The sequence below is a fragment of the Macaca thibetana genome, chromosome 14 (assembly GCF_024542745.1).
Source record: "Macaca thibetana thibetana isolate TM-01 chromosome 14, ASM2454274v1, whole genome shotgun sequence".
Classification (NCBI taxonomy): Eukaryota; Metazoa; Chordata; class Mammalia; order Primates; family Cercopithecidae; genus Macaca; species Macaca thibetana.
In genome coordinates this window covers 12,580,057-12,603,474 of record NC_065591.1, presented here as the reverse complement: position 1 = coordinate 12,603,474, position 23,418 = coordinate 12,580,057, and the positions used below count along the sequence as shown (strand labels likewise).

Here is a 23,418-nt window from a genome sequence, read left to right as displayed (position 1 = left end):
ATGCACATATTACTCTCTCCAGCTTCAGGGAATTGTTTCAGGCCCTTCCCTTTTAAGCCTAGAAGTAACAATTACTGCCCCATCCCATCCCAATTAGCGAGGGGTACAGCACTTGGCTTAAAGCTTAGTCACTCTTGGCCGGAGGCAGTCGCTCCCGCCTGTAATCCCGCACTTTGGGAGGCCGAGGCGGGGCGGGTCACCTGAGGTTAGGAGTTTGAGACCAGCCTGGCCAAGATGGTGAAACCCCGTCCCTACTAAAAATACAAAAAAAATTAGCTGGGTGTGGTGGGGGGCACCTGTAATCCCAGCTATTTGGGAGGCCGAGACTGGAGAATCACTTGAACCCAGGAGATGGAGCTTGCAGTGACCAGAGATAGCGCCATTGCACTCCAGCCTGGGTGACAAGAGCAAAACTCCGTCTCAAAAATAAAATTAAATAAATAAAATAAAGCCTAGTCACCTTCCTCAGGTTACCTGGTTGGAGCGTGCCATCTGTTTCCGGCTTTACCCTGATTGACAACGGGCTAACAGCCAAGTCAAGTCAACCTGAGTCCTCTCAAAACCCTTCTTTTTGCACTTCCCTGCCTGCAGCAACACGTTTTTGTTTGTTTTTTTTTGTTTGTTTTGAGACAGAGTCTCACTGTCGCCCAGGCTGGAGTGTGGTGGCGCAATCTCGGCTCACTGCAACCTCCGCCTCCTGGGTTCGAGCGATTCTCCTACCTCAGCCTCCCAAGTAGCTGGAACTACTGGCGCGCGCCGCCACGTCTGGCTAATTTTTGTATTTTTAGTAGAGACGGGGTTTCGCCATGTTGGCCAGGCTGGTTTCGAACTCCTGACCTCAGGTGATCCATCGCATCGGCCTCCCAAAGTGCTGGGATTACAGGCGTGAGCCACTAAGCCCGGCCAGCAACACGCTCTTACCGCTGCAAACCCGAATCAGGCAGGCTTTGAAGCCCAGCTCACAGGCCGTCTCTTGGAAACTAACTTAGATTTCCACCTGGGAGCACTTTGTCCTCTCAGCTCCCACTGCACCACTTTAGGGATCGCGTGGTGACTCGTTTCAGTTTATTTACGTGTGCTCCTGGAAAGGACGCTCTATTTCCCTAGTGTTTCTACCTGGTAGGTAAATAGGCCGCAGAAAAGACCAATGCTAACTCCCATCCCGCATTTGCAGAGATCCGTCGCTCACACCGTTTCTCGTCTTCCGTCGAAAAATGGGAATCGTGGGAGTAGGACCTATTTGCCAGTCTCCTGGTAACATTGTCACAACTGGCCACTTCCGCCCAACGCCCGGTAGCCCAAGGGCCTCCAGGGTCCTACCCCACAACCCCGAGCTCCTGCAGACGACGGCGTCGTGGGCGGTCACTGTTTTCCCTTAGGTCTGGAGAGGGGACATCCGAGCGAGGGCTACTTGCGGCCTGGCCCGAGCTCGTACCGCTCCGGGTGACCACAGAGTGTCGCGGGCGGGCAGAGGGGCCGGAAACCCCGGCCGCTCAGTCCCTGTTTCCGGCAGCGCCGCGCCGCTCCGGGAGCCGCTGTGGCAGCGTACGCAGTTTCCACGGGGACTGAAGATGGCGCCGCGAGGTGAGATTCCGGAGGTGTGTGAGTCGCTGGTCCCTTTCCCTTTGATCCCTCCCTCGCACCTCTGTCCCAGAGCTTGACCTAAACCCTCCATTCTGTAGCATTAGGGACATCGCGCCTCCCTGGTCCAAAGCGGGCTTCCGCGGACCCGCCCACCCTGGGTCCCTGAAGGTTTCAAGGTGCGTGGCTCAAATAGCCGCAGATCCTTGGCTGGGCCACTTCTAGGATGGGTCAGGTACGAATCTGTTGGTCTCCACGCCCCAACTTCCCCTCCCAAATAGTGACAGGGTGAGATCTTTGAGATGTCTGTCAGCTGCGAGTTACCTCTTAACTTTTACTCCTGAAGCCGAAGAGTCGAGTTTCGCGGTGATTCCTGGGAAACGAGGGAAGCCCCCTCCACATCCACCCCGTACCCTCATTATCAGCAACCAGAAGTGCCCCTGGGTGGCCGGTCCCATTAGTTGCGGCGTCTGGTTTCCCCAGTTAGACACCAACCCATAGGAGCAGAGAGGGAGCTGCCTTCCTGCCCATCCCACTTTTCTGTGCTGCTGTTTCAGGTAAACGGTTGTCCTCCACCCCGCTGGAAATCCTGTTCTTTCTGAACGCGTGGTATAATGCTACCTATTTCTTGCTGGAACTTTTCATATTTCTGTATAAAGGTAAGGAAGGCATGGGGCTTGACGACAGCACCCCTTCCCCACTTCAGCTCAGAGCCAACTCCGACCAAGAACCTTCTTATTTTCCGCTCTTTTCTGCCCCCTGCGGTTCTTTGTCGCTGCAAGGCAGGCCTCCTCATCAGATGGCTTCTTTGAGTATGAGTATGGCATCCCCTCAGCAAGAATTTCTTGAGTTTGGGAAATGTGGGCTTCTCCATTCTGACTCTGCCCACATCACTGGTCTTTGCTGAGCTCCACTGTAAGCCCATTGATGACCCTTAGAAACTATTCAGTGGCCCGTGTACCCATGTGCATCCACTCATTCTGGAGAAAGGAGTCCCCAGAGTCTTTTGGAGTTAGGAGTAAAATGGCATAATAATAAGCCTGGGTTGCACTGTGAGTTTATGTATCCTGCAGCTGTAATAATGCCCACATTTCACTAACTAGCTCATGGAAAGCTGAGACTGATGTCCTTGAGACTGATGTCTCAAGTGTGTGGCAGTTCTTGTGGATGCTGTTTTATGCTATTTGCAAACTCTGGCTTTTGTATTCGCAGGTGTTCTGCTACCATATCCAACAGCTAACCTAGTACTGGATGTGGTGATGCTCCTCCTTTATCTTGGAATTGAAGTAATTCGCCTGTTTTTTGGTGAGTGTTGTCCAGAGAATATTTCCACTCTTTATGAGACAAGCTGGTATCTCTAACTTGATTAACAAGAAAAGTACATCACCTAGGTTGACTATCAGAGACGGGATCTGTATATCCCATTACTCCCTCTCTGAAGTTTCAAGTTGCTGCTTCATACATTGGGTCAGGATTTACCTGTTTGTTGCTCTGTAAGGCTAGAGATGGGCAATAGAATGGGATATTAGATGATTCCTTCCCAGCTGCCTAACAGCAAAAGGACTGCCTGGTTCTTCTCACTAGTATTCTTGGGGGAGCAGGTTCAGTTGTAACTCCATGTCAGGGCAGGCAGCGTATCCTGCACAGATCAGTACTAAGATCCCTAACAATACTCTGAATAAGGATCTCTGTAGGATTTTTTTTTTTTTTTTTTTTTTTTTTTTTGAGATGGAGTCTCTCTCTATCGCCAGGCTGGAGTGCAGTGGCACGATCTCGGATCACTGCAACCTCTGCCTCCCGGGATCAAGCGATTCTTCTGCCTCAGCCTGCTGAGTAGCTGGGACTACAGGCGTTCACCACTGCTCCCAGCTAATTTTTGTATTTTTGGTAGAGAGAGGGTTTCACCATATTGGCCAGGATGGTCTCCATCCCTTGACCTTGTCATCTGCCTGCCTTAGCCTCCCAAAGTGGTGGGATTACCACTGCACCTGGCCGGATTTTTTTTTTTTTTTTTGGAGACAGAGTCTCACTGTGTCTGCCAGGCTGGAGTGCAGTGGCACGATCTCGGCTCACTGCAACCTCCGCCTCCCGGGTTCAAGCGATTCTCCTGTCTCAGACTCTTGAGTAGCTGGGACTGCAGGCGCCCACCACCATGCCTGGCAAGTTTTTGTATTTTTAGTAGAGATGGAGTTTCACCATGTTGGCTAGGATAGTCTCGATCTCCTGACCTCATGATCTACCTGTCTTGGCCTCCCAAAGTGCTGGGATTATAGGTGTGAGCCATCACACCTGACCGGATTTTGTTTTTTAAACATTTACTTATTTGAGACAGGATCTCATTCTGTCACCGAGGCTGGAGTACAGTGGTATGATCATAACGCACAGCAGCCTTGAAGCCCTGGGCTCAGGCAGTCCTCCAACTTCAGCCTCCTGAGTAGCTGGGACCACAGGCATGCGACATCATGCCTGGCTCATTTTGTGTTTTTTGTAGAGACAGTGTCTTGCCTCATTGCCCAGGCTGGTCTGAAACTCCTGGCCTCAAGCAGTCCTCCCGCCTTGGCCTCCCCAAGGTGCTGGGATTACAGGCGTGAGCCAACATGCTTGCCCTGTAGGACAAGTTTTATAATCCCAGAAATACAGAGCAAAACCCTTATTTGTTAGAATATGTCATCCCTGAAATAAATGGTTTTTTTTGTTTGTTTGTTTGTTTTTTTTGAGACGGAGTCTTGCTTTGTCGCCCAGGCTGGAGTGCAGTGGCCGGATCTCAGCTCACTGCAAGCTCTGCCTCCCGGGTTTACGCCATTCTCCTGCCTCAGCCTCCCGAGTAGCTGGGACTACAGGCGCCCGCCACCTCGCCCGGCTAGTTTTTTTGTATTTTTTAGTAGAGACGGGGTTTCACCGTGTTCGCCAGGATGGTCTCGATCTCCTGACCTCGTGATCCGCCCGTCTCGGCCTCCCAAAGTGCTGGGATTACAGGCTTGAGCCACCGCGCCCGGCCAGAAATAAATGTTAAAGCACAAACTTAGGAACAAAATTACTTGCAACACATAAGAAAGGATAAAAGAAGGCTCACATAAATCACTAAGGAAAAGACAAAATAAATTTAAATATTGGCTGGGCGCAGTGGCTCACGCCTGTAATCCCAGCAGTTTGGGAGGCCAAGGCGGGTGAGGAGTTTGAGACCAGCTTGGCCAACATGGTGAAACCCCATCTCTACTAAAAATACAAAAATTAGCCGGTTGTGGTAGTGCACGCCTATAATCCCAGCTACTCGGGAGGCTGAGGCAGGAGAATCACTTGAACTCCCAGGAGGCAGAGGTTGCAGTGAGCCAAGATGACCCACTGCACTCCAGCCTGGGCGACAAAGTGAGAATCAAAAAAAAAAAATTTGGTAAGAGACATTAATGGGCATTTCATGTAAAAATAATTACAGAGAACCAGTAAAACTTGACAAGATGCTCAAACTCACTAATAAAAATCAAATTGACGGTGGCTCACGCCTGTAATCCCAGGACTTTGGGAGGCTGAGGCGGGCGGATCACAAGGTCAGGAGATTGAGACCACGGTGAAACCCCGTCTCTACTAAAATTACAAAAAATGAGCCGGGCGCAGTGGCGGGCGCCTGTAGTCCCAGCTACTCGGGAGGCTGGGGCAGGAGAATGGCGTGAACCCAGGAGGCGGAGCTTGCAGTGAGCCAGGATCGCGCCACTGCACTCCAGCTTGGGCGACAGAGCAAGACTCCGTCTCAAAAAAAAATTAAAAAAAAAAAAAAAAATAAATAAATAAATAAATAAATAAAATTGAAACAAAGTAATGTTTTTTACCCATCAGACTGGCAGAGATGAAGATTTATAACACCCAGTATTAGGGTGTAGGGAACAGATTGTTATATACTTTTGTGGTAATTTAATTTAGTACAACTCTTTTCAGTAATAGTTATTACCATGTAATATTTTACTCTTAACCCCAACAATTTCACTTCTAAAACTAGATTAAAAAAAAAATTCCACAGATATGCAAAGATAACTATATGAGAATGTTTATTGCCAAAAATTTGGTAACATCAAAACACTATAAACAAACGAAACCTGTCCATATGGGCTTGTTAAATAAGTTATGGCACTGATTCAACGGACTTAGATATAACCATTAAAAAAGAACAGTTGCTAGGCACGGTGGCTCACGCCTGTAATCCCGGCACTTTGGGAGGCCGAGGCAGGCAGATTACGAGGTCAGATCAAGACCATCCTGGCCAACATGGTGAAACCCCGTCTCTACTAAAAATACAAAAATTAGCTGAGTGTGGTGGCGTGTGCCTGTAATCCCAGCTACTAGGGAGGTTGAGGCAGGAGAATCACTTGAGCCCAGGAGGCGGAAGTTGTAGTGAGCCGAGATCGCGTCACTACACTTCAGCCTGGCAAGAGAGCTAGACTCCGTCTCAAAAAATAAAAAAATTTTAAAAATTTAAAAATAAAAAAGAACAGTTAAGGCCAGATGCAGTGGCTCACGCCTGTAATCAGAACTTTGGGAGGCTGAGACAGGAAGGTTGCTTAAGGCCAGGAGTTTGAGACCAGCCTAGTCAACATAGTGAGACAAAAAATAAAATAAAGATTGGCCAGGCTCACGCCTGTAATCTCAGCACTGTGGGAGGCCGAGGCAGGTGGATTGCCTGAGGTCAGGAATTCGTGACCAGCCTGGCCAACATGGTGAAATCGTGCCTCTACTAAAAAATATGAAAATTAGCTAGGCATGGTGGCGGGCACCTGTAATCCCAGCTACTTGGGAGGCTGAGGCAGGATAATCGCTTGAACCCGGGAGGTGGAGGTTGAAGTGAGCCAAGATCGCTCCATTGCACTCCAGCCTGGGTGACAAGAAACTCTGTCTCAAAAAAAAAAAAAAAATTAGCTGGGCATAGTGACGTGTACCTATAGTGGGAAGATCCCTTGAGCCCAGGTGTTTGAGGCTGCAGTGAGCTATGATGATGCAACTGCACTCCAGCCTGGGTGACAGAATGAAATACTATCTAAAAAAAAAAAAAAAATTAGGGTAGCTATGTGTGTGGAAAAATGTCTGTGGGGAAAAATAAGTTGCGAAACAGGATGTAGAGTATGCTTCTATTTTTTTTTTTTTTTTTTTTTTTTTTTTTTTTTGAGACGGAGTCTGGCTCTGTCGCCCAGGCTGGAGTGCAGTGGCCGGATCTCAGCTCACTGCAAGCTCCGCCTCCCGGGTTCACGCCATTCTCCGGCCTCAGCCTCCCGAGTAGCTGGGACTACAGGCGCCCGCCACCTCGCCCGGCTAGTTTTTTGTATTTCTTTTTTTTTTTTTTTTTTTTTTTTTTTTTTTGAGACGGAGTCTCACGCTGTTGCCCAGGCTGGAGTGCAGTGGCGCGATCTCGGCTCACTGCAAGCTCCGCCTCCTGGGTTCACGCCATTCTCCTGCCTCAGCCTCCTGAGTAGCTAGGACTACAGGCGCCCGCCACCGCGCCCGGCTAATTTTTTGTATTTTTAGTAGAGACGGGGTTTCACTGTGGTCTCGATCTCGTGACCTTGTGATCCGCCCGCCTCGGCCTCCCAAAGTGCTGGGATTACAGGCTTGAGCCACCGCGCCCGGCCTAGTTTTTTGTATTTCTTAATAGAGACGGGGTTTCACGGTGTTAGCCAGGATGGTTTCGATCTCCTGACCTCGTGATCCGCCCGTCTCGGCCTCCCAAAGTGCTGGGATTACAGGCTTGAGCCACCGCGCCCGGCCTGCTTCTATTTTTATAATAAATAGTAATATGTGAATATATACATATAAAAAATCTGAAACAATACACATCATTCTCTAATAATCTTCAGGGTGCAGGGACATGGAGGCCTTTCACTTTCTATATACTCAAAAATTATTTTCTGTGTTGAAATTTTTTTTTTTTTTTTTTTTTTTTGAGACAGAGTCTCACTTTGTTCCCCGGGCTGGAGTGCAGTGGCATGATAGCTGCTCACTGCAAGCCCCACCTCCTGGGTTCACGCCATTCTCCTGCCTCAGCCTCTGGAGTACCTGGGAACAGGTGCCCACCACCACGCCTGGCTAATTTTTTTATTTTTTTATTTTTATTTTTATTTTTTTTTGAGACGGAGTCTCGCTGTGTCACCCAGGCTGGAGTGCAGTGGCCGGATCTCAGCTCACTGCAAGCTCCACCTCCCGGGTTTACGCCATTCTCCTGCCTCAGCCTCCCGAGTAGCTGGGACTACAGGCGCCTGCCACCTCGCCCGGCTAGTTTTTTGTATTTTTTAATAGAGATGGGGTTTCACCATGTTAGCCAGGACGGTCTCGATCTCCTGACCTCGTGATCCGCCCGTCTCGGCCTCCCAAAGTGCTGGGATTACAGGCTTGAGCTATATTTTTTTATATTTTTAGTAGAGACGGGGTTTCACTGTGTTAGCCAGGATGGTCTCGATCTCCTGACCTTGTGATCCGCCCGCCTCGGACTCCCAGAGTGCTGGGATTATAGGCGTGAGCCACCGTGCCCGGCCATTAAAAATTTTTAAATGATTATATATTATTTTTATAATCAAAAAAAATTTTTTTCCCAAATAAAGATCCCATTGTCTCTTGAGTGGGGACCAGACTGGAAGCAGGACCTCTGGATTAAGTGACTTTAATCTTGTAACTCTGCCAAGCCTCAAACTTTCAGTACAGTGGGACCCCATTTATAAATCTGTGCACCCCACTCAGGATCATTTTTTGTGCCTTGCCATTCCATCACATCTCCCACATCTTTCCCCTGGGCCAGGAAAAGCAGACCATTTGGAGATGACTCCATGGGTTCTGTCTGACACAGGTACAAAGGGAAACCTTTGCCAACGAAAGATGCCACTCAGTATTAGCGTGGCCTTGACCTTCCCATCTGCCATGATGGCCTCCTATTACCTGCTGCTGCAGACCTATGTACTCCGCCTGGAAGCCATCATGAACGGCATCTTGCTCTTCTTCTGTGGCTCAGAGCTTTTACTTGAGGTGCTCACCTTGGCTGCTTTCTCCAGGTACTACTTCGCTGAGGGACCATTTCTCATCACCAGAGGGTTGGGTTCCCATCCCAGGGAGGGATTCAGTATTCTTCTGAAGCCTAAGGGATCTAGAAGACTTTTCTCTAGTGGGGGAAAGGGGTGGCTAGTGGATTGCCTTTCCTGTTTAGGGTAGGTAGATCGATTCCCACTCAGGGAGGATACTCTCCCTATTCTTTGGGGCCAGGAGACTTGGAATATAGAACAGTTGAGGCCAGCTACTCTCATTCACTGGTCTTTTAACATTTTCTTTCTTTCTGCCATCAGTATGGACAGAATTTGAAGTACAGAATTTCAGCCAGCAGCCCATCAGGCTGACACCACACATATTGCTTCTGGTACTTTAGCCACACCAGTGAGAATTGGTGGGGCAAGTTATCCTGAGAAAGGCTGTGTGGCTTTTCTTCAGCACATACATTTGGGCAAGCAACTCAGCATAAGGCCAGTGGGTGCCATCTTCTAAACCAGGACCATCAACCCGAGAGACTGTTCTACACTCCAGCATAGGGACGGGCAAGGTTATTCCCATCCTGCCCCTTCTCAGAACCAGTCCCCTGCTGACCTCAAGTTCTCCTCTTTGATCACCGTGGCCAGAGCATCTCGTGTGGACCATCTAGGCTCCTTGGGCTTCAAGCAGGACCTGAGCCACATGCTCCCTGTACGAGTTGTGCCATACCTGTCCCACATGAGCACAGAGAGCCTCATGTTGGTGGGTTTCCAGAGTGATGCGAAAGCCTCTCACCCCAGTCCTCGGAGACTGAGTTTCCAGAACGTTTTTAGTAGCTCATAGTGTTATTTTTCTACTGTCATCATGTAACTAACTTTATTTTTAATAAATATGTATTTTCTGTTGTGGGGGTTGCAGCCTTTCCTTGTGGCACCTGTCCCTAGAATTCATCTACTCCAAGAGAGGGTCGTGACTATCCCAGCGGTTTGTTCTCAGGAGCTTTGCTTAGTGATACAGTGTGCACACAAAGGCAGTGATGACCACTGATTTTCTTCCCCAAGCTGCAGCCTAAATTAAACCCTGAATGCACTGCCATCCTCTGTATCTTCTTCAAGTCTCTCATCATGCAAAAGACTGCTTATTTGCTTCACTCTGCCCCAAAGTCAGCATCTGGTCTCACTCTTCTTACAGGGAATTGTTAGCTCTTTTCCAGTGGGCCATGTGTAACTGGAAGAAGCGTATTCTAAACTAACTTTTTTTTTTTTTAAAAGTTTGGAGACAGTGTCTCAGTCTGTCATCCAGGCTGCAGTGCAGTGGCATGATCTTGGCTCACTGCAACCTCTGCCTCCCTAGCTCACGCGATCCTCCCACATCAGCCTCTCAAGTAGGTGGGACTACAGGCACACACCATCATGCCTGGCTTTTTTTTTTTGGAGACGGGGTCTCACTCTGTCACCTAGACTGGATAGACTGCAGTGCAGTGGCACGATCTCAGCGTACCACAACCTCTGCCTCCTGGGTTCAAGCGATTCTCCTGCCTCAGCCTCCCAAGTAGCTGGGAATACAGGTGTGCACCACCATGCCGGGCTAATTTTTTTTGTATTTTTGGTAGAGACGGGGTTTCACCATGCTGGCCAGCCTGGTCTCAAACTCCTGACCTCGTGATCTGCCTGCTGGCCTCCCAAAGTGCTGGGGTTACAGGCGTGAGCCACCGTGCCCAGCCAACTAATTTTTGTATTCGTTGTAGAGATAGGGTCTCACTCTGTTGCTCAGATTGGTCTCTAACTCCTGAGCTCAAGCAGTCCTCCTGCCTCTACCTCCTAATGTGCTAGGAGTACTGGTGTGAGCCACTGCAACCAGCTGATTTTTTTTTGGTCACTTATTTTAGTATTTTGAGGCCTGGCACAGTGGCTTACACTTGTGATCCCAACACGTTGGGAGGCTGAAGCAGGAGGATCACATGAGTCCAGGAATTTGTGACCAGCCTAGGTAATATGGTGAGAACCTTGTCTCTACAAAAAAATTTAAAAATTCGGCCAGGCGTGGTGGCTCAAGCCTGTAATCCCAGCACTTTGGGAGGGTGAGGCAGGCAGATCACGAGGTCAGGAGATTGAGACCATCCTGGCTAACATGGTGAAACCCCATCTCTACTAAAAATACAAAAAAAAAAAATTAGCCAGGCGTGGTGGTGGGCGCCTATAGTCCCAGCTACTTGGGAGGCTGAGGCAGGAGAATGGCGTGAACCCAGGAGGCGGAGGTTGCAGTGAGCCGAGATTGCGCCACTCTACTCCAGCCTGGATGACAGAGGGCAAGACTCTGTCTCAAAAAAAAAAAAAAAAAAAAAAATTTAAAAATGAGCCAGGTGTAGTGAGGCACACCTGTAGTCCCAGCTACTCAGGAGCCTGTGGCAGGAGGATAGCTTGAGCCCAGGAGGTCAAGACTGCAGGGAGCTATGTTTGTACTCCAACTTGTGCAGGAGTGAGACCCTGTCTCAAAAACAAAATTTGGAATTAACATAAAAGGAACACTTTTTTTTTTTAAGCTGGAGAACTGTCACTCTAGATCAATGCATACTTCCTTTTTCCAAGTAAGCATCTTTAATATTATTCCTGTTTTTCTTGGTAGTGGCTGTGTGTTTTTTCTTCTTTTTTTTTTTTTTTTTGAGACAGAGTTTCGCTCTTGTCGCCCAGGCTGGAGTGCAATGGTGCGATCTCGGCTCACTGCAACCTCCACCTCCCAGGTTCAAGTGATTCTTCTGCCTGAGCCTTCCAAGTAGCTGGGATTACAGGTGCCCGCTACCACGCCTGGCTAATTTCACCATGTTGACTAGGCTGGTCTCGAACTCCTGACCTCAGGTGATCCACCTGCCTCGGCCTCCCAAAGTCCTGGGATTACGGGCGTGAGCCACTGCACCCAGCAGTGGCCATGTTTTTTAATTCCAAGAAGCCATGAGGAGCCGTGACAGAATCCACTTCAGAAAACCTTGAGGCTCTTCTGTCTGCTTTCAGATGAATCCTAGATTATCTGCTCTTACTCAAAGTAAAATGTAACTTTAAGCATTCTATGCTGGTTTTTAACTCTTACTATGATCAGGCTCATTCTCATCCTGAGGGGCTCTGCTGTCCAAAGCACTGATGCTTTTTTTTGTTTCCTACCCCTTATGTGCCCTTGCCTCCCAGCTGCCCTTGGGGACTATCCAAAAACCAGAGTAGATAGATCTAATCAACCATGAAACAGTAACAAAACCTTCAATAGGAACTGCCCTGATAATCACAAATCCCACTAATACCAATTTTCTGCTACTTTATCCCTGTTTTGAAGAAATCACTGGTATCAAACTGGAAGAGAGCCCATTCTGTATGGCCTATTTAATTTAGAGGTTCACTGGTTAAGCTCACTCCCACAGCAATATAGATAAATGATTGAAAGGCTCAATTGGAAGTTTAAGGGCACCTTATAAAATCCATTAGAATTTAAAGACCTATCTTAGAGATGAACCAAGTCTAACCCCAGACTTTGCAGGCTTAGAGGTGAGAAGTGACGTAACCAGCACCACACATCTGGTTATTAACAGGTAGAACTAGAACTCTTGCCTTAGGAGTCTGTCTGGATCAAGGAAATTCCATATCCTCATATATGAGGATGAGGATGATGGTTGAAAATGAGGCTGTGATTAGGAATAGGAAGTCCTCTTGTTTACTGGATGGTTATGTGGAGGTTTAGGACATTGTGCTTCCTGTGGGTTGCTTGATAAATGTTCATTTTTCTGATGCTTGATGGAACCACCTGTGTAGATGCAGTTAGTCACGTGATTAAGACATACAACAGAAACCGAGGCAGTGGAGGACAGGAATCAGTGTAGCTAGTCTTTGAGATTTATCGTGGCCAGAGGCTGTGCTCACTAGAGTCAAGGGAAGCGCTTTACAATCCACACAGAACTGGAGGTGCCAACATTCTGGGACAGTGGCTAGAACTGAGCAAAGCAACAGGCCCTGGGCATAAACCGGCAGAGGCCTGCTCAGCTACTCACACTCGTGGCTAGAACCAGCAAGTGACTGCAGTGGTCTGGCCCAGTTTAGGAAGCATTTAGGACACAGATTCAGATTCTGGCTCCATACCATGGCAGCAGCTTGTGGAGACTACTAATCATCCAGTGCCTGGCAAAGTGTTACTTCATTCATGTAATGATCCTATAAGGCAGAAGGAAATTAATCAGATGTTAAGTCATGTGTCCAAGGGCATTCAGCTTAGAAATAGAATTGGGATTTGAACCTAGAGTAACCATAAAGTCCTTCCTTTTCTACACCACCATGGTACCTCCTAGATGCAGCTCAATTTTGCCTCTAAGCTACCAGTCCTCACAATTTAGTTTGTAAGTCATCTGGGGCATAAAAACCAGACACCTAGACCTTAACTAGAGATTGCTACAGCACAGGAACAGGTGTCTTAGCAAGCATGACGTACAACTAAGATGTGGGTTACCATGGAACCCAATTTGAAAGTAATAGTTTACATTCTGAGGTATTCCAACTACTTTTTTTTCCTCCTTTAAGTTTCACATCTTGATAGCCCCTCTATGGAATGTCTCTTCTCCTAAAGCTTGTTTTTATACTCATCTTGCCATTCCTGGTACCAATACACATTATCATCTGGTCTGTGGCTCACTTTTTTATCATTGAACCCTCCTTCACCTGGCTTTTTAAAGCCAAAAGCTTTTCTGGAGCCCAAGATCACCCACACTATATACTTCCTCATATTTAGATAGTTTATAAAACATTCACATTTGTTATGTTTCTTAAAACATTCACGTGCAGAAGGCAGAACAGCTATTATTTTCATTTTGTAGGTGAAAAAGACCAGGGTTACACTGCTTGTCCATATTTACAGGTGGTGAACTAGGCACTACCAGTCAGGTCTTCTAACTCCTATCAAAAGATTCTTCCCGCCGGGCGCGGTGGCTCACACCTGTAATCCCAGCACTTTGGGAGGCCGAGGCGGGCGGATCACAAGGTCAGGAGATGGAGACCACGGTGAAACCCCGTCTCTACTAAAAATACAAAAAATTAGCCGGGCGCGGTTGTGGGCGCCTGTAGTCCCAGCTACTCGGGAGGCTGAGGCAGGAGAATGGCGTGAACCCGGGAGGCGGAGCTTGCAGTGAGCCGAGATCGCGCCACTGCACTCCAGCCTGGGCGACAGAGCGAGACTCCGTCTCAAAAAAAAAAAAAAGATTCTTCCCTTCTTGAACTTGACATTGGAATTTGACTGTACAAGGTAGAACATTTGCTCTGAAAATAAGTCTTAGGAATCTTGAAGGGTAAAGGATAACAACTTGGAAGTTTAACCAGCTTAAACGTTTAGATGGCCAAGGAAAAAAGCTAAACCTTAAGGGATGCCTCCAAAGGTTTGCATTAGAGGTCTCTTAGGAGGCTTTCCACAGTCAACTAAAGCCATGTATCACTGCCTGACATGCAATCCTGGCTAAGAACTTGGCATTTCACGGTATTCGTGTGTCTACATCAGCCCATGCCCATACCCCAGACACCTCAACAAATCTATTCAATGCAGAATCCATAAAACAGCTCACACCCCATTTATTATTTAAAAATATTTTGTTACAAAAGGAAAAAAATACAATGCAGTATAAAAGATTGACAGCGTCATCAAGTTTATTACACAATTTTCAACCTATCAGAAAGACAAACAAATCACCGACAACAGGGGGACGGGACCTTGGCCTTTTTGAGGGATGGGTGTTTTTTTTTCCTTTTGCTATCAGGAAATAAAACTAAAAATTGTGTCATTGAGAGTAAAAACAAAACAAAAATGGGGAGAAAAAAATTCTCCGGGCAAACGGCATTTCTGGTATTCTATATATATTTTTCCTTAAACTGTCACCTTGTTTTTCTCTACATTTTAAAAGACACCCGGAGTTGCTCTCAATAAGCACATCACTTAACACTTGGCCAGTTGTGGGTGGGGTGCCATGTTCTGAAGTGGAGGTGGGGATGGGATTGGGGGACAGGGGAAAAAAAGCTCCAACCTGTAGCCTCTGTCCCAAGGGAATGTGCCTCTCCAACCCTGCGGGGGACTCCCTCAGTGACTGAGGGCTATATGAGAAACGTGCTGGGAACAGAGGAAGGGTTTAGTCCAATTCAGTCTCTCTCCTCTGACCCAGAAGGGTCTCTAGTGACCCTATGTCTCACATGCCAAGTCTCATCTCACATGCCACATCTCATGTTAGATGTCAGATGCCCTGTAGATGCATGCAGAAGTAGCATCACCCCATGGGTACCGCAGGACCTCGCTGCTGCCTCCTCCTTCAGCAGCAACCACATTACAATTTGGATGTTATGGAAAAGCAATTCCATTTTGCCTGTAGAGAAAATGGCCCCCAGAATGCTGGTCCTTAGAACTCTTGAGCTGAGTTCATTCAAGTCGGGCTTTGTTTCTTCTGGCTCCTCATCTGAGGCAGGAAGTATCTCCAGGCAGAGTGAGAGGAGCTATTAAGTCAACAGTCAAAAGGTGAAAAGACACCAAATTTGTGACTTTACCTGCCTACTAGTGCCAGGTTATCCCACAATAAGTAAAAGTATGTACCTGGGGGATGCAAGCCCATGCTTACATCAAACCTGAAAGAAGAAAAGCCTATGAAAGTAGGCCATATCCTGCCCAACTTGCTTCTTTCCCCATTCCTCCTGGTTACTTCACAAGGGTTCTTCATTGCTGAGGTCCCAATGTCCCCATCTCCCAATGGGCAGTACCTTCCTCTAAAACAAGGAAGTAGCCTTCTGGGGGAAGGGCTCCATGTGTTAAATGGAAAAGCCCCAGGGAAAGGGAACAACTAAGAGCTGGTTATTGCAAGAGGTACCCAAGCACTAAGCAGCAGAGGGTGGTAACTGGCTCTGCCAGGCTTCCCAGCAGAAAGCAACCTCATAGGCCTTCTCTGCTTAGGAGGGGCAAGTCCACTGAGAAGGCTGGGCAGCGCAGAGTTGAAAGAGTTCAGCCCTCTGGGAGGTCAAGGAAATAAACCGTCAATATGTGAGAGGGAAAGCAGGAACAGAAGTAGCTTTGCATAAGGTAATTTCTGTTCTCATGGTCCCTCCTCAAAGGGCTGGGAAGGTAAAGGAGTTAAACAAAGAAGTGGTATGTTAGCAAGGGGGTTTGGACCCTCTTGGCCCCATTAAATCTAGTGCTGAGGGCAGGACCCTGGGCATATTTTGGCACACCCAGTCACTCTCCTAGATCCTGCATGGAGGATCTATTTTCTTTGGGAAGGAAGTCTTCCCATCAACCTCACCATTGAACTGCTCCCGGAGAATCAGAAACTCATACGTTTTCTTGGACAAAGCACCATTCTCTATGGAGACCAGGGGCCTGGACATGTTCTGTTCTTCCTGTCTGCCACCCCTCCCAATCACACGAAGTCTTTAGGTTCTTTCCCCTGGCAAACAGGAGCTGTGGGATTGGGAGGGCTGCCAAGCAGTCTTCAATCCTGTGGGGCAGAGGGTATTCCCTGGGTGTCTGGAGGGAGTTAGGGGTTTGGAGGAAAGGGAAGGGGGTGGGGCGGCCTCCGTCCTTTAGTCCTGATCAAGGTGAGGAGATGCAAGTCCATTAAAAAAACATTTGCTTCCAACCAGACTCCTGCAATGAGAACATCAGAAGAGAAGAAAGAAAACACAAGTTAGAGGTTACTTTCTGAATGACAGGGGCTTATATAAAACACACATTTTCTAACGCTACAACATAAGAAGTAGGGAATGCAGACAGAGAACGCAAGCCTGGGAAAACAAAGCAGCATTGTCTGACACTAGAAGTGGTGAGGAATGGTTGGAGGAGAAGCTACAGTGTGTAGAGAGAAAAAAAGCAGTGACATCCACTATAAAGATTAGGTGAAAAAACAGAATGAAATGAGGTCTCTGAAAGTTTGACTGAAAAGGAGACTTTGGCTGCCAAAGTATGGAAACTCTGACACATTTCAAGAAAAGTTACTAAAAGGGAATAAGGTGAGTTTAAATATGGGTTCAGAAATCTATTCTGTGCAAGTCATAGCTTACCTTAAGGGGAAGGGGGAAAAATCTGGAAATGGGAGGTTTAGTGGTAAGGAAACAAGTATGTACACAACCAAATCCATTAATCCCCAAACACCCAAGAGGTTCTAGCAGGCAGGATGCACAGACACAGGAAACTCTTAAATCCTTTTTTTTTTCTTTTTAAAGGAGTCCTGGCTAAAAGTGCTTTTATGAGTACGTGTATGCACAAACACAGCCCCAGAGATTTTCCAAGATGTACTAAAACTCAAGAGATTTTTAAGTCTTTCCTCGCATGACAGCCATGGGTGAGGAACCAGGAAACATACTAACACTAAGCAGGAGTCACGTGGCCAGGCCAGAACAGAAAGCAGAGCATGGAAGAAACCTAAATGCAGTTAAGAACTTTTACCCGGCCGGGCGCGGTGGCTCATGCCTGTAATCCCAGCACTTTGGGAGGCCGAGACGGGCAGATCACAGGGTCAGGAGATTGAGGCCATCCTGACTAACATGGTGAAACCCGTCTCTACTAAAAATACAAAAAATTAGCTGGGCGTGGTGGTGGGTGCCTGTAGTCCCAGCTACTGGGGAGGCTGAGGCAGGAGAATGGCATGTACCCAGGAGGCAGAACTTGCAGTGAGCCAGATCACGCCACTGCACTCCAGCCTGGGTGACAGAGTGAGACTCCGTCTCATAAAAAAAAAAAAAAAAAAAAAAAACTTTTACCCAAAAGTAAGGGTCTATTAAGCCACCTGTCACATGGCCACCAAACAAAGTTCCTAGTACACTCAGCCCCTGTTCCAATGCTGCAATATCCATCTGTGGGTGGTGGTATGGTCAGTCTGAGCATATAAAACATTATTAATAGTCAAAGGGAAAATGAGGAATTAGAATTTCTCCTAATGCCCAAACCAGCAACACAGCCTACACACAAATGTTTACCTTTTACATAACTACTTCTGTAAAGTGGCCTTATAAAACCTAGAGGAGACATCTACGTCCTCCCTGATCCTTCTACACACCGAAATGACACTATTTTCAGCTTGGGTCCTCAGAATCTATATGACCTAAGCCTTCCTGGCCTGTCTAAACACCTATGCAGGCTGGTATTTGTCCCATTTTCTCTAAGGGAAAACTGAAGCCCTCAGTGCACTCAATTTCATACCATTAGGGCTTCTTAATCTTTGAATTAGATCCAAATTGAAGAGAAAGCTCAGTTTTCAATGGATAATGAGTATAGGAAAGAGGTGAGAATGACTGTATTTCAAGTAGCATAATATCCTAAAATAATGAGATAACTGACATAGTTGAGAACTACAAAAAGTCGAAGACACAGGTTGCAGAGAATAACTTGTACACCAAGAGAAGCAAGCCACAGCACTCAATTCTTAAATCTCCATGGCTACATTTTGGTGCCAATGTTGGAATGCAGGCAGAAATCAGAGATTCCCTCACTGGGCCAATTAGCCTTCAGGCCCCAGAACTGGGTCCTATGCTGAGAAAAGATGGACAAAGAAGGCTACTGTTCTATTGCTGCCTCTGAACAAAATGTACCTTTCACTCTCACGGAACACCTGTCATCATAGAATATAAATACGATTCATTTCTAACTAAAAGGTTGCTATAAATGAGGACCATGTACCATCTTCCCAACATGAAACTTCCTAAGCCATTACTTGGTCACTACAGATGGAAATAAGAGTCCTTAGGGTGAGAATGTAAGAAATTGACATTCTTGGGGTGCCTGATTCAGTGCTTTTAGACTGTATTATTCAGATGAAATAACCACCATATCAAAGGGGTGACCAGGAAAAGTGGGGAAGTAGAAAACGTGCCTCAGAGTTAATTTTTCCCATCTTGTCATGGGCCTACACAAGTCAAATGACTGTTTTCTAGGCAATATTGTTACGGCATTTTCAAAGTTACCAAAAGAGAGTTATCCTCATAATGGGAGAAATAGTCTCGTCTTATTTTATTTTTATTACTATTATTTTTTGAGACGAGGTCTTGCTCTATTGCCCAGGCTGGAGTGCAGTGGCACAAACATGGCTCACTGCAGCCTCCATCTCCCGGGCTCAAGCGATCCTCCCGCCTCAGTGCCCCCAAGTAGCTGGGACTCCTCCCGCCTCAGCCCCCCCAAGTAGCTGGGACTACAGGAGCACACCACCATGCCCAGCTAGTTTTGTATTTCTGGTAGATATGAGTGTTTTGCCATATTCCCCAGGCCAGTCCCTGAGCTCAAGTGATCTGCCCCTCTCGGCCTCCCAAATAGTTGAAGTTACAGGAGTAAGCCACTGTGCCTGGCCCCATTTTATAAGTGGAAGAAATAATGCAAAGTGACAGCTAAAGACTCAGGTTGAGATGTTTAATTCTCAAACTACTGCTGGATCAGTGGATCTCACTGGTAATTTCCCTGTCCTAGGGCTGTCAGGAGCAAAGCCATCAGGAATGGTGACATGCAGTCATGTTCTAACTACTAAACTGAATGCAGCCCCAAAGACGACAGTTCATGCTCTGCACAGGTCAGCCATCACCTCCCTGGTCACTCTCATCCCAGTCAGCTCCAAAAGACATACACTGTAGCCTACATGTGCTTTTCAATCCACAAGTAACACCAGCAACTGTGCAGACTCAAAACAAGAAAACGGAGTGAGGACTGGACCAAGACCTACTCTAATGCCTGCCCTCATGCCCACCTGAGACTGAGTTAGGCCAAAGTTGTTTGTGGTCTCCATCTACATTAGTGTCTGCTTTTCCAGAGGATACGTGGGCATCTCCCCAAACTCAACCTGTTGCAAAATCTAGAAAGAAGTACCTAGAACCCAGAGCCTAACTGTTGATTCTACATGGGTTATCCTAGATTTCAATGATGTTAAGCACTCTAGGATTTTGTAGAATAAATGAGTGGCTAACAACAGAGAACAGAGACAAAAATATTAGTAATTTTTCATCTTCCCACTTATTTGCCTCTTTTGGGAGAAGATAAAAACAATTCCTGGCTATAAATGTTTTTAAGCTAATGGCCAAAGAACAAGATAGAGGGCAGTAGCCAAACCTAAAAGGAGTATTTTGGTTTTTAGTATTTTCCAACTATTTACATTCCAGCTATTGCTCATGAACTACAGGGGCTCACAGGTGGTGAGAGTTTCTTTCTCCTTCTTTATCCAGACATCACCATCCCAAAAACACCAAACAGAACTACTATTCTTTACCCTCGCCTTCCTTTTCAATTACCATTACTTTAGATCAAGCAGGCAAAAGATCAAGGACATCTTTTTTTTTTTTTTTTTTTGAGACAAAGTCTCACTCTTTCGCCCAGGCTGGAGTAGAGTGGTGCGATCTCAGCTCACTGCAACCTCCACCTCCCGGGTTCACGCCATTCTCCTGCCTCAGCCTCCCAAGTAGCTGGGACTACACACGCCCGCCACAACGCCCGGCTAATTTTTCGTATTTTTAGTAGAGATGGGGTTTCACCGTGTTAGCCAGGATGGTCTCGATCTCCTGACCTTGTGATCCGCCCACCTTGGCCTCCCAAAGTGCTGGGATTACAGGCGTGAGACACTGCGCCCAGCCAAGGACATCTTCTTAATGTACTTGATATGAGACAGAAAAATGAGAAGTCCTAGAGACAATCTGCAACCACAAAATTGAGAAAGGACCCTGAAGTTACCTGGGTCACGCAGTAGCCTCCAGGAACTACAGATAGACCCCTAGCCAGTCTGGCCTATTTTAAAGATTTCCATAGAAGCAGAGTCAACACCTGCTCCTATATGCTTATATATTAGAAACGATCTTTCCAGAAGCTTTCCTTCAATTGGGATTGCTAAGCTGGTAGAATGCAACCTAAAGATGCAGCATCCCCTCTGACTCCCTACCAATATGGAGCCTGTCTAAGAATGAAAGCAACAGAGAAAAGCAGAACTGAGAGATGCAGATAAAGTCTGGATGACACAGCCAGAGCTCCTGGATCCAACTAATCTTAACTGAACTTCTCCATTACTTAACAGTTTTTCTCTCCAAGCTTCCTGCTTTCATTTTGCTTCAAAAGAAAATTAAAACCAGTCACAGTGGCTTCATGCCCATAATTCCACAGCACATTGGGAGGCTGAGACAGGAGGATCACTTGAGGCCAGGAGTTCAAGACCAGCCTGGGCAACAAAGCGAGACTCTACAAAAAACTTAAAAATTAGCCCTCAGGAGGCTGAGGCAGGAAGATCACCTGAGCCCAGGAGGTTGATGTTACAGAGCCATGATAGTGCCTCATGGAAGTGCACTCCAGCCTGGGTGACAGAGCAAGACCCTGTGTCTATTTAAAAAAACAAAACAAAACAGCCAGGCGCGGTGGCTCACGCCTTTAATCCCAGCACTTTGGGAGGCCAAGTCGGGTGGATCACGAAGTCAGGAGTTCAAGACCAGCCTGGCCAAGATGGTGAAACCCCGTCTCTACTAAAAATACAAAAATTAGCCAGGCATGGTGGTGGGCGCTTGTAATCCCAGCTACTCGGGAGGTCAAGGCAGAGAACTGCTTGAAACCAGGAGGCAGAGGTTGCAGTGAGCCGAGATCACGCCACTGCACTCCAACATGGGCAAAAGAGTGAGACTCTGTCTCAAAAACAAAACAAAACAAAAAACACAACAAAATAAACAACCTTGTCACTAAGTCTTTTCCAAAAGCAAAAAACCCTTCTGTTGAGGTTAATTATCCACCACAAAGCCCCTAAACCTATTAAAAGATAATTTTTCAGATCAGCTTTCTCCTCTCGGACTAAAGCATATTAATTTTCAAAATCTTTTAAATAAACTAATTTTTCTTTCTTTTTCTTTTTCTTTTTTTGAGATGGAGTCTGGCTCTGTCGCCCAGGCTGGAGTGCAGTGGCCGGATCTCAGCTCACTGCAAGCTCCGCCTCCCGGGTTCACGCCATTCTCCTGCCTCAGCCTCCCGAGCAGCTGGGACTACAGGCGCCTGCCACCTCGCCCAGCTAGTTTTTTGTATTTTTTTTTTTTTTTAGTAGAGACGGGGTTTCACCGTGTTAGCCAGGATGGTCTCGATCTCCTGACCTCGTGATCCGCCCGTCTCAGCCTCCCAAAGTGCTGGGATTACAGGCTTGAGCCACCGCGCCCGGCCTCTTTTTTTTTGTTGTTTTTAATAAGAGATGAGGTATCAGCCGGGTGTGGTGGCTCACACCTGTAATCCCAGCACTTTGGGAGGTCAAGGTGGGCTGATCACAAAGTCAGGAGTTCAAGGCCAACCTGCCCAATATGGTGAAGTCCTGCCTCTACTAAAAATAGAAAAATCAGTGGGCGTGGTGAGGCGTACCTGTAGCCCCAGCTGCTGAGGAGGCTGAGGCAGAATGGCTTGAACCCGGGGAGCGGAGCTTGCAGTGAGCCAAGATCATTCCACTGCACTCCAACCTGGGCAGCAAAGTGAGGTTCCGTCTCAAAAAAAAAAAATAGGGTCTCACTATGTTGCTCAGGCTGGTCTCAAACTCCTGCTTAAGTGATCCTCTAGCCTCTGCCTCCCAAATTACTGAAGTGCTGGGATTACAGGCATGAGGCACCCGCCTACCCCTCCTCCCCACCTTTTTTGAAACAAGGTCTCACTGTTTGCTCAGTCTGGAGTGCAGTGGTGCAATCACAGATCACTGCAGCCTCGACCTCCTGGGCTTGAGCAACCCTTCCACCTCCACCTCCTAGGTAGCTGGGACGACGAGATGTGTACCACCACACTTGGCTAATTTTTGTATTTTTTGTAGAGACAGGGTCTCCCTATGTTGCCCAGGCTGGTCTCGAACTCCTGGGCTCAAACAATCCTCCTGTCTTGGCCTCCCAAAGTGCTGCGATCATAGGTGTGAGCCACTGTACCGAGCCTAATTCTTAAAATCATTAATGTTGCACCTTGAAAACTAAGTAGGCAATGGCATTACTATTCTTAGTCAATTTTCCTAATTTTTTAAATTGAAAGTTCATAATAATAATAACGATGGCTATTAATTATTGAGAACTATGTGACAGGTACCATGAGTGCTAAATGGTCTACATGGACTCTCACACTAAAACTTAGCAAGTCATTGGGACAGTTGCTTTTATTATCTTCATTTACAAATGAAGAAACTGTGGAACAGAAAGTAATATGGCCAATTATTAGTGGAGGAACTGGGATTCAAATTGGTGCCTGAATGCAGACACCATGCTCTCACTCAGATACCAAGCTTTTCAGTTAAGAAACAAGCAGAAATCTCAGAAAGAGCTGAATCTCAGAGTCAGATTCCCCACAAATGTGCAGAAAATCTGCCCTGCAATTCCAGTTATGTAAATCAGAAGTTCCCCCTACCCTTGCTGCATTTACTTTTGCTTTAAAGAGAGAGAACTCTTCACTATAAATCTTTTTTTAACAAAAGATCCCCCAGCAGCCAGGAACGGGGCTTCTCCCACCTTTCTCAGTGGTGCCGGTCCCGTTCTCTATCCCGGTGTCTCTCGTGCTCCCGGTTCCTTTCTTGGAAATAATCATCATGCCGATCTTCATTATGAAGCAGATCCCGGTGCCTCCTGCTGCTCTCCCGGGACCGGCTAGGTGACCTTTCCCGGGACCGATGTCTTTTCCTAATTAGAAAGATCCTTCAGCCTCACTCAGAGGGCCTACCACATTCTTTCTGAAAGAATGTGGTGTTTTGGTGTCTTCCGATATTTGCCTAAACTACTCCTCTATTACTCTATCATAGGCCCACTGTCAGAATTTTAGCTCTTTGAGGACTAGTCTTTTTTGGGAAGATGATTAACAGGTAAATTTATCTGTTGAGAACATAATTTATCAGGTGCAGTG

The 23,418-nt window shown here is 46.9% G+C and overlaps 3 protein-coding genes across 10 annotated transcripts in view; 2 read left to right on the top strand and 1 right to left on the bottom strand.

The window, feature by feature from the left end:
* Positions 1–23,418, top strand: part of SDHAF2 (succinate dehydrogenase complex assembly factor 2) — a 183,472-nt gene that overhangs the window by 121,358 nt on the left and 38,696 nt on the right. The window lies entirely within an intron of this gene.
* On the top strand, positions 613–9,477 carry TMEM216 (transmembrane protein 216). 3 transcript variants are annotated; one of them, XM_050757062.1, is made up of 5 exons: positions 613–1,584; positions 2,139–2,240; positions 2,794–2,886; positions 8,402–8,603; positions 8,892–9,477. In XM_050757062.1, the coding sequence occupies exons 1-5, from the start codon at positions 1,572–1,574 to the stop codon at positions 8,905–8,907; spliced, it is 426 nt and encodes a 141-aa protein (XP_050613019.1). In that variant the 5' UTR covers positions 613–1,571; the 3' UTR covers positions 8,908–9,477. The 3 variants fall into 3 exon arrangements, with proteins under 3 accessions (XP_050613019.1, XP_050613020.1, XP_050613021.1); XM_050757063.1 differs by having other exon boundaries at positions 1,525–1,598; XM_050757064.1 differs by having other exon boundaries at positions 1,551–1,598; positions 1,928–2,240.
* Positions 14,220–23,418, bottom strand: part of CPSF7 (cleavage and polyadenylation specific factor 7) — a 28,680-nt gene continuing 19,481 nt past the window's right edge. For all 4 annotated transcript variants that reach the window (XM_050756933.1, XM_050756935.1, XM_050756934.1 and 1 more), the window contains 2 exons: positions 23,031–23,198; positions 14,220–16,212 (listed from right to left, as the gene is read on the bottom strand). In XM_050756933.1, the coding sequence (XP_050612890.1) occupies positions 23,036–23,198 (163 nt within the window). In that variant the 3' untranslated portion in view covers positions 14,220–16,212; positions 23,031–23,035. The remainder of the gene's footprint in view (positions 16,213–23,030; positions 23,199–23,418) is intronic.